General features: G+C 42.3%; 1 protein-coding gene across 3 annotated transcripts in view; it reads right to left on the reverse strand.

Annotated features, from left to right (window-relative positions):
• RNF10 (ring finger protein 10) overlaps positions 1-8617 on the reverse strand; it is a 30697-nt gene extending 22080 nt beyond the window's left edge. For all 3 annotated transcript variants that reach the window (XM_061169422.1, XM_061169421.1, XM_061169423.1), the window contains exon 1: positions 8372-8617. In XM_061169422.1, coding sequence (XP_061025405.1) covers positions 8372-8528 — 157 coding nt within the window. In that variant the 5' untranslated portion in view covers positions 8529-8617. The remainder of the gene's footprint in view (positions 1-8371) is intronic.
• Positions 8618-10540: the final 1923 nt, after the last annotated feature.

The raw sequence follows: 10540 nt of genomic DNA on the forward strand, positions 1-10540 counted from the left end.
AATGAAGCCTAACGGGTCCCTCCCTCAGGAGGGACACAATATAGATCAAACCACATAGACTCTCAGTTCACAATGTCTTTCTTTATAACAGAGCTTAATCACTGCTCTTGTATTGATAAAAGTCCATTCAGACAGAGTGACAGAAAAAGACCAGCCTATCTATATTGAGGAAAAGTACTTTATCTGGAGGCAGGACAGAAGGCATTCTTCTTAAATTACTACAACACAGCTAGACCCTATACCGCAATGGTGTGGCCTAGGTCTTAGCAGCTATACAGAAGGCACAAAAGCAAAACAGTATTTACATACGTTTTAGAGGTCAAACTGAGAAGTTATTAAATTGACAAAACAAAAGAAGTTGGACTCTAAGAGTATATCAGCGTAAAGTTATATACCCTTTTAAAAACTGCTTCTTGCTTTTTTTCTCCAGTTACAAGAACATATGTTCAATTTCGGAAACAAGAATAAATTCGCCAGTGCCTATGGAATACCAACCTATGAAGTGTTTAATTTCCTTTTATTCTCCATTTTATACACTCATCACACATCTTCCACAGAATGACAGGCATATAAGATATATTGTCTTCCACCTATTACTCCATGAGCATTTGCATGCACCCCTAGGCTTCAAAAACATGATTAATGGCCACACTGTTGTCTACCATATGCTTACGGCGTAACATAACCAATTTGTTGTACATTTAGGTGGCTTCTGACTTTTTGTTTATTTAATATAATAGTATTGGGAGCCTCTTTATACAGAGGCCTGTGTGTATAATTATGTCAAGTTCTCAAAGTAGAATTAGCAGATTAAGTATGATCATAAAGCCTTTTACACATCCTCAAGTTGCTTTCCAGAACCATACTAATTTATTTATATTCTAACAACAGTATAAGAGAGAACATCTAGTTTACTATGTTCTTTATAATACTGAGTTGAATAAACTTTCTTAAATTGAAGGGTCAAAATAATTTGTTTCAAATTTGAATTTCTCTGATGACTAGCAACAAACATTTTTTCAGTCTGTTAACCACTTGTATTTTGTGTAAAGAGCTCGTTTGTATTCTTTGCCCCACTTTTTCTACTGCGGAGCTGAACTGCATATATTATTTTGTCCAAATTGAACAAAGAACCCTGACCGGACACATTTAACATGTGCCAAAGTTTACCAGCTTTAAAAAAAAAAGCAGGGGAAAAAAAAAAAAAAAAGCGGGGGAGGGGGGGGGCAAAATAAAACCTATCTGAGAACCTGAGAACCATACCAAGTAAATAACGGTGAAAGGTCCCCAAATTAGTCTTTGGACAAAAAAAGACTAATCTTTCTTGTCCCTTCACTCACTCCATCTTGCCTTATTTCAACACAGAAATCTGACCAAATCAAGTCTGTACCCTACTTTAATGGCTTTAAAAGCAAAAACAGAGAAAACAGAAGTTGGGGGACTTTTAATGAAGAAGTCCATTAGGCTTATCCTCAAACTTTAAAGGGGTGGCAGTTTATAAAGTCAAGAAGACTCCAGTGGGCTTCCCTGGTGGTGCAGTGGTTGAGAATCTGCCTGCCAATGCAGGGGACGTGGGTTCGAGCCCTGGTCTGGGAGGATCCCACATGCCACAGAGCAACTAGGCCCGTGAGCCACAAGTGCTGAGCCTGCGCGTCTGGAGCCTGTGCTCCGCAACAAGAGAGGCCGCGATAGTGAGAGGCCCGCGCACCGCGATGAAGAGTGGCCTCCACTTGCCACAGCTGGAGAAAGCCCTCGCACAGAAACGAAGACCCAACACAGCCATAAATAAATAAGTAAATAAAATTTAAAAAAAGACTCCAGCATGAGCCTCAGAAACTACAACCCCTCCCAGCTGCCAAAATATAGCTTAATCCTGTTTATGTTAAAAATATATAACTAATAGAAACATGTCTGGAAAGGCAACAGAGCAGGCTGTTAATGACATTTACCTTTGGGAAATGAAGCTATTCACGCTGGCCTAAAACAGTGGTTCTCAATCCTACAGTTCGTAGGAATCACCCAGATGAGCTTATAAGGGATTCTTGTGCTCAGGCCTCACGCTCTAAGATTCTGACCTAAGTAAACAGAATTACTGTTCTGTATACTAATAATTTGGATAATTAAAAAACTGTAAGTACCTTCAAGAAATTATTTCTAGACAAGGTGACCAGCTTCTTTTACAGCAGACAAAAATAAATTCAAGGTGAAGCATATCCTCAGGGAAAAGGAAACATTAGCTGATAAACCAGAGTCCAAATTTTCAAAGCAACCACTTCACACTCAGTTTGCCAGCAACATGGGATAAATGAGAGGTATGCCATCCTCTCCAAACCTGACCAAATAGTCATGTGAGATGGCAGCACTGTAAACAGAACAGATGGTCAAAGAAAGACTGCCAGGCTAGGGTTCACTCTTACCAGTCACCTTTCAATCTCAGTTAGGGAAAGTGACCAGAGCTTAAAAGTTAGAATTTAAGAACTAGACTTTTACCTACTACTTCAGTTCGCAACAGTTACTGTCAAACATGGCATCAGTGGTAACAATTAGAAAATGAAGCTTCAGATCTCAAATTCTGCCTTGCTCTCAACCCATGGAATTAGTTTACAGTAAGATTTCAAATAAATAGAAAATTCAGAGGGATACAGAACCCCAGCTAACTTTACCATGAAAAGAAATGAGGTTTTATGAAGAGGATAGGCATATGCAGAAAACATATGTTCCCCAAACCTTATTATCCAAGACTATTTCAGATGATCCTGCATTTGACCCTGTTGTTTTCAAGACCTAATAGATTTAGACATAGATTTAGGTAAAGTCAGATTCTACACTTCAAGGGCTCAAAAAGGTAAGCTGGCACTCAGGAGGAGGGCTGTTTTCATTTCTTCACTTATTACCACGCTGGCAAGGAAACGGTTTCATAATGCTTACAGAACTGCTCTCTGACAGTGAACTGCTCACTTCTAAAACATTACAACTGACCACATAAGGATTCATGATTTTAGTTGCTAAAATCCACTCCCTCATCTTGTCTTTCACTTACCTACAGGCATGAAGTCAGACATCTAAAGTGAGAGGCTGGCTCTTATCTCTAGACCCAGGCAGCTAAAGATTGAAGGTACAGTCAGGCCTGGGACCCAGAGATAAAACTCAGAGTGCTATTTTTGAGGTGTCCTACAGGCAACTTGCCAGAATATACATGTGAATAAGTTGGGGGTTGAATCTGTCCTCCTTTCTCTAATAGGAGACAGCAATGAGGTGATCTGCTTTAGATTTTGGAAAACAGACAAAAAAGTCAAACTAAGTCCCTAGGACACACATATTCTCTGTTGAAAGTTTTAAATTTCAAAGTGGTTGTTCACAATCCTGGCTGCACAAGAGAATCATTTGCAGAGACTTTTAAAACTATGGCTGTCAGGGCCCAAACCAGACCTAAAGAATCAGAAAGAATTGCTAGGGAAGATCCCCACACATCCTTATTTAAAAAAAAAAAAAAAAAGTCCTTAGGAGATTCTAATGCACACCCAGAGCTGAGAACTGCCAAAAACTGTCAAGACACATTCCAAAATGGACCATTAGTTAAATGGCTCATATCCAGAACACAGGATCCTAGTTTCAAGAGACTTGAAAACTTAATCCACTGTGTCTCAGCTGTCCCACATTTCCCTAAGAGAAAGGTCTCCACCAAGTAACAGTAAGCATATCTCAGTCTCTTCCCCCGATTACCAAATTACAGGCCATAAACTTTTCAGTTAAAAAATTTGGCATCATCAACACTTCTAGCTGTAGTTGTAACAGGTGGCACAGTCTAGAGATCAGAATACCAGCCAGGAAGTTTCTGCTGCTGATTCATGCCATGTCACAAGCAAGTTGCTTACCCATCGTCCAAAGCGGTTGACAAGCACCTCTGGAGGGGCAACATATGGCCTTACTACAGAATCAACTGATAACTGAATCCAGCTGAAATTAGTAATTCTGAATGAAAGGAAGAGAGAGGGGGTATCAGGAATGACGCATGTGCCAACAAGTTACTTGTTTGTTAAGTGAATTTATATAAAGTGTATTTAGTAACATTGCCTGGGATGTCTTAGGAATTTACTTGGACAATTACTCTAACTCCTGGTTTTCTCGTCAGTAAAATAGGGCTAATCCTCTCCCCTCCCTCCTCATAGAGTCATGAGGACTAAGAGAAAACTTCTGTAAAATGCCTACCATGGTGGCTGGCACATAGTTGCTGTTGTTATTTGAAAGCCTATTATTAATAAATCTAAAATTCCTATCAAGAGCACCTATTAGACTTTCAAAAAGCCACAGAAACCAAGGACTCAAGCCAACCAGCCTGGAAATTCTTTTAACGTCCCTAAATGGTGTTTATTGAAGGCTTTAAGTCACCTCAATTTTCAAAGCCATCAAAACCTCCAGGTCCATTTACAGCTCAGAGGCTTTCTTCAGAGCAGATTACCCCTAGGTAACCTGGCTTCTGGTATCGGAATATAAGAGGAAGAGTGTCAGGACAGTGCTTCACACCACCAACCTCAAAATAACTGCTTCATAATACCTGACCTTCCTTTAACCTCCATGGCAGTACCATCCCCCACCCAGAAGGATGGGGCAAGAGACTGGTTCCAGGCCAGGGTCCACTGTTTGCCCCCAAACAGCCAGGTCTCTCTCTTGCCTCTTTTTACTTTCTTTGCTCTTTTTTTTTTTTTAAATCAGTTTACTGTTTTTTTTTTTTAATATTTATTTATTTATTTATTGGCTGTGTTGGGCCTTTGTTGCTGTGCGCGGGCTTTCTCTAGTTGCAGTGGCTTCTCTTGTTGTGGAGCACAGGCTCTAGGCGCGTGGGCTTCAGCAGTTGCGGCATGTGGGCTCAGTAGTTGTAGCTCGCAGGCTCTAGAACGCAGGCTCAGTAGCTGTGGCACACGGGCTTAGCTGCTCCGCGGCACGTGGGATCTTCCCGGACCAGGATGGAACCCGTGTCCCCTGCACTGGCAGGCGGATTCTTAACCACTGTGCCACCAGGGAAGCCCCTCTTTGCTCTTTCTAAACAACTTTCCCCAAACTCTAATCCACCTCTCTCCTCTGGGCTACATTCCTGGGATATTTACTGTTGAACGTTCTTAGAACTACATCTTAGCCCTACTGGAACAAAACTGTAGGAACAGATCCAAGAAAAGGAGTATTATGCGAATGTTTGAAGCAATTAGCCAAGGCAAAGAAACTGTGGTATGCCAATCTGGCCAGAAAGATCAAGTAAATCCTGTTAGCCAAATATACTTATTTCCTGTGTGCATGAAGGGCAAACTTAAGCCAGTCACAGGAACAAAGACTCAAGTATATTAATCACGTAACTAGGAAGCAAATGACCATTCATTACACACATGGTTTAGAGAACAGAAACCAAAGGTTTTGTTCTCATGTGAGGTAGGGAAAGGAGAGTGAAAAAGGGAATTAAATATTTAAAAACTGAAAAACTCTTGTTCTTGTTACTTTAACAACAGAAAGACAAGTTGTAAGTCATGTCTTTTCACCTCACCTTTCCTGTTCTTCCTTCAACTCAGTATCATGAAACTCAAGAGGTCCCTTCAACAATTTCCAGCTGAATCAAGTACATCAAGTGTTGAGTCAGCTTCTGAAATCCTACAGAAATCTTTTTACGGAATTATGCAGAATTTCAATCTACTCTTTTGTTAGAGCAGCCATCTAGAAGTAGAAGTCACTGTGTAAGAGGTCCTGAACAATATCTGCTGTGGTAGCATTAGTCTTAGTTGTAATGTTCTTAAGGCAGTATATGCTACCTTTCAGCTCAACCTTAGCCAATATCTAGCTTCCCAAGCCATTTTTAATCTCTATTTACTCTGTCTTTGAATTTGTTCCTAAATGCAAACAGGTGATTACGGTTGATGAGGAACTCTATTTAGCTACAGGCCTATCCTTCCTTTTTGCTAAAGGAATATACATAGCAGTAGCCAGAAAAGTAGGCAATAGCAATGGCAAACATATTCAGGCTCTCTTACAAACACATTAAACAAAAACTAATGCTACCAGAGGGCACACCTGTGTATTTCATAAAGCCCAGCAAAAAAGTCCTTTCCGTGAGTTTTTACTTCCTTCCTCAGAAGCTTTCAATTGATAAGGTGAATAGTGTTTTAAAAGTATTTTATGTTCTTTTTTGCGGGGGAGGGGGACTTCCCTGGCAGTCCAGTGGTTAAGACTCCATGCTTCCACTGCAGAGGGCACGGGTTCCATCCCTGGTTGGGGAAGTAAGGAACCCACATGCCCCATGGCAGCAGCGGCCAAAAAAAAAGAGTATTTTATGGTTTTCTTTTTTTTTTTTTTGCCATGCAGCGTGGCATGCGGGATCTTAGTTCCCCAACCAGGGATGGAACCCGTGCCCCCTGCAGTGGAAGTGTGGAGTCTTAACCACTGGACCATCAGGGAAGTCCCTTTATGTAGTTGCTTAAAAAAAAAAAAAAAAAATTCACTTTAGTCAGAATGAACCCAGCAATTAATACTTACTCTATACAAGTCTGACTGAAATGTTAACACTGACAAATATTTGCTTTGGTCAAACCACAATAGAATTCTGTATCATCCTGTTGGGTAATGAGAGTTAGTTCCACTAATCAACATATTCAAAGTCAGGACAACACAAGTAAGATGCCTTACATACCTCAGTTTTGTTGCTGTTTTATTTTGTTTGAGTTGGGGCAAACTTTCACCTACTGTTTCACTAAATAAAGATCAACTTAAGGCATTTACTGCAACTGACTCATGACTGTATGTTAGTGGCTTAAACAGAAGCCCCAGAAAAATTAGTTGAGAATTAAGATAGCTGGAGAACCAGAATCTTTAACATCTAGAAATAGAATGCAAAAGTTATTTATCAGCTACACTGAAAAATATGCAGACTGTTCTAAACTAGTTCCAACACTGGCCAAGAGGACTGGCAAACCTCTATCTCTAGGGGAGATCTCCGATAAACCTACACATGTGCAAAACCCCAAAATTAGTCTACATAATACTGCCTGACGTGGCCTGAGAGTCTACACTCATCCCTGTTTACATATTTAAAGCATTCATTCTTACCAAGACAACTGGTCTCCACCTGAGTTCCAAAAGCAAGCTCTAGAAGACCTTGACGTACCAGGTAAACAAGTTTGCTATATCCAGCAGAAAAACTCTGAACTCAACTCAGCCTTACAGTTGTTCTTCTGGTTTTTAAGTCAGCCTTGCAGTTTTCTTAACCTTGGAAGTTTTAAACAACGGGAGCTCCACATTTGGGGACTCCAAATGTTCCCCTCTCTGCCACACATCCCCACTATTCCCACTGAAAACATTTCCTATTACTGCTAACATAACCAAAATACAAAAGAGCAGAGCTTTGAAGTAAGACGAAGACATTCAACTCCAGACTCTGCCAACTCCTGAACTCCTGGCCTCTCACCTTTTTCCTTCTTTAGATGTGAACAATTCCACCCTGCTGGACAGGTGACTGGAGTATTGAAAAAAGAGGTAAAAGCCTAGCCCAGTACCTGGCACATGGTAAGCCCCTCAATAAATGGTAGCTATTATCATCATGATGGTCATATTTTAATATTGAGAGGCATGACTACAGAAATGACAAAATCTTCCCCATAAGACGACACCACCCTAGTCTAACAAGGAAATAGACATGATGTGCATTTGGTGCATAACAGGTGTCAGGTACTCTAAGCATTAGTTCATTTGTTTCCTAAGTTAATTTATTTTCTCCACCTTTACAGGTAAGGAAACTGAGACACTCACTCAAGGTCTGGCAAACCTAAAAAGACTGAATCCAGAGACTGTTCTCTTAACCACTACTCCACACTAAACAAAGCCATTCAAAGATGAGTCCTCTCCATCTGAGGAGATCTGGGACCAGGTTATGCAACATCATGAGATTTGAGTTTAACAAATCTCTGGGCCCCACCCTCCCCTGTTTAAACTTGAACACTACCCAATTCTAATTCAACATTAAGGGTAAATGAACTTAGTGGTTTTAGGAGCGTACGCTGATGCGTCAGACAAACCAGGTCTTCAGGCCTGCTACACATACTAGGTGGTGACCACCTTTTCTGAGCCTCAATTTCCTCATCCGCAAAATGGGGATAAGAATAGCACCTACTTCACCGAGCTATTTCGAGCTTTAATGCAAGGATGTACTAAAACCACGCAGTACAGTTCTCATTAAGTGTTAACTAAAAGTAATGGGAGCCATGGAAAAGAGAAAGATATGAATAGTAGAAAGCGGAGCTTGTCCCTGGGTGACCCAGCGGGCACACGAGCGAGGATCCTCCCCAGCATTAGGAGCAGTCGCCCCCCGCCCACCGTCACAGGGGCCCGCCCTTACCGCTCTTGGGTTTAGACTCGCCGGCCGGCCCTGCAGAGGCGGAGCGGGGCGGCTGTTGCCCTTTGCTGCTGCCCGAAGAGGCGGAGGAGCTGCTGGAGCCGCTGTTCTTGTCCATGTCGGAGGCGGTGGCGGCGGCGCTGGGGGAGCTCTGCGGCATCAAAGGGGGCCTTAGCGGCGGCGGCGGCGGTCGGAGCGGAGCGGGCGCGGCGGAGACCCAGGCTCATGGCGTTCGGGGCCGGCGGGGGTCGGCGGCGGCAGCGGTTCTCGGCCTTCATGGCGACATTTTTCCTGTTTCCTTCCTCGGCTTCTCAAACTGGAAGGAGAAGCGGCGGGCGGGGCTCTTGAGCCCGGCGGCGACGGTGACCGAGAAGGAGGAGGAGGCCGGGGCTCGGAGGTCCGGGCCGGGCCTGGCGGGGCGGAGGCTGCGGGGAAAGGGGAGGCGAGGGAGGGTGCGCGAGCCCCGCCGGCCGGCCGGACACGCTCTCCCGCCGCGGGGCAGGGGAGAGGGCTGGCTGTCTTGGCGTCGGGGACAAGTGTCTCCGACACAGCGACCGACACTCGCCCCTGGGCCGAGGCCGAGCTGCTCTGGGAATGGCGACGAGTCGCCAAACAGCATCTCGAAGAACCCGGATGAACTGTATATATAGCGGAGATGTGGGCGTGAAGCACGCTGGGAAATGTAGTTTTCTGCCTACATCCGGGTCCAATGGGTTTTTGTTTGTTTTTTGGTTTTTTTTCCTTTTTTTTCCTCCTCAATGTGTGAGAGATCTTACAGGATGATGGGACTTGCAGTACAGGTTTTGGTCTTAGTACACTAATAATAATATATACCACTCATAATGCATCCAAACATTGGAATACCTGTGGAATTCCTTTACTGACTCATTGTAAGTTATAGTTCTTATTCTAGTATTAATATCAATTTATTTATGGCTCTTATTCAATCTCCTAATAATGATAATAATGACAATACTTTACATTTAATATCACTTTACAGCACTTCCTCATACAATTACTTCATTTCATTGTCATTTATTAATTAATATAAATCATTGTTAATATTTCATTTCAGTGTTAATAATAATAGTTATCATTGAGTGCTTATCATTAGCAGACACTGCTCTGTGCAGTTTTTATGGAGTATCACATCTATCCTCACAATAACTCAAATTTAAAGACAAGGAAACAGGCTCAAAAAGCTTAGATCATTTGCCATGATCACACAGCTAATAAGTGACATTCTCAACTACCTGTAAGATAAGCAGTTCTCCATTTTACAGATATGGACACTGAGACTTAGAAAATCACATATGTATTTTAGAAATCATATGACACCCATCTGTACTTTGGAAAATTATAAATGATTCTTTCCAACCGTAGCAGTTCAAGATTCAAAGGATCACAGAAAAACACTATGAAAAAGATAAATAATTCTTATAAATATAACAATAAATAAGGCTAACCTTATCTAGTTAGAAACCTATTATATGCCAGGCACTGTGCTCAGCACAAAGAATTCCAAAATACATTAATGCAAGAATGTGATAAGGACTATAATAAAGTTAACGCAAAATGCTGACCAGAGCAGAGGCCTCAAGGAGAGACGTACAAAAATTTAGGAGGAGTAGAGGAGGGCTTCCCCAGAGGTCGTGTTACTTGAGCTGAGCATAGAAGGATGAGCAGAATATCAGCAGTCATAGATGAACAAATAAACAAATAGACAAAATCCTAGACTTCCCCTAATTAGGCCCTTTTGGGTTCCTTATTGTCACATGTTATACAAAACATTAATAAGTATATACAAGTCAATCAATCTTGAAGTTAACAGTTTTAACTGGGATAAAGGAAATTAGATACTAATCTCATTTTTAAATTTATTTATTATTTATTTATTTATTTATTGGCTGTGTTGGGTCTTCGTTGCTGCACGCAGGCTTTCTCTAGTTGCGGCGAGTGGGGGGCTACTCTTCATTGCAGTGCGTGGGCTTCTCATTATGGTGGCTTCTCTTGTTGCGGAGCATGGGCTCTAGGCACGCGGGCTTCAGTAGTTGTGGCTCGCGGGCTCTAGAGCCCAGGCTCAGTAGTTGTGGCACACGGGCTGAGTTGCTCCGTGGCATGTGGGATCTTCCCGGACCAGGGCTCGAACCCACGTCCCTTGCATCCCCTGCA

Source organism: Eubalaena glacialis, chromosome 15, assembly GCF_028564815.1.
Source record: "Eubalaena glacialis isolate mEubGla1 chromosome 15, mEubGla1.1.hap2.+ XY, whole genome shotgun sequence".
Taxonomy (NCBI): Eukaryota; Metazoa; Chordata; class Mammalia; order Artiodactyla; family Balaenidae; genus Eubalaena; species Eubalaena glacialis.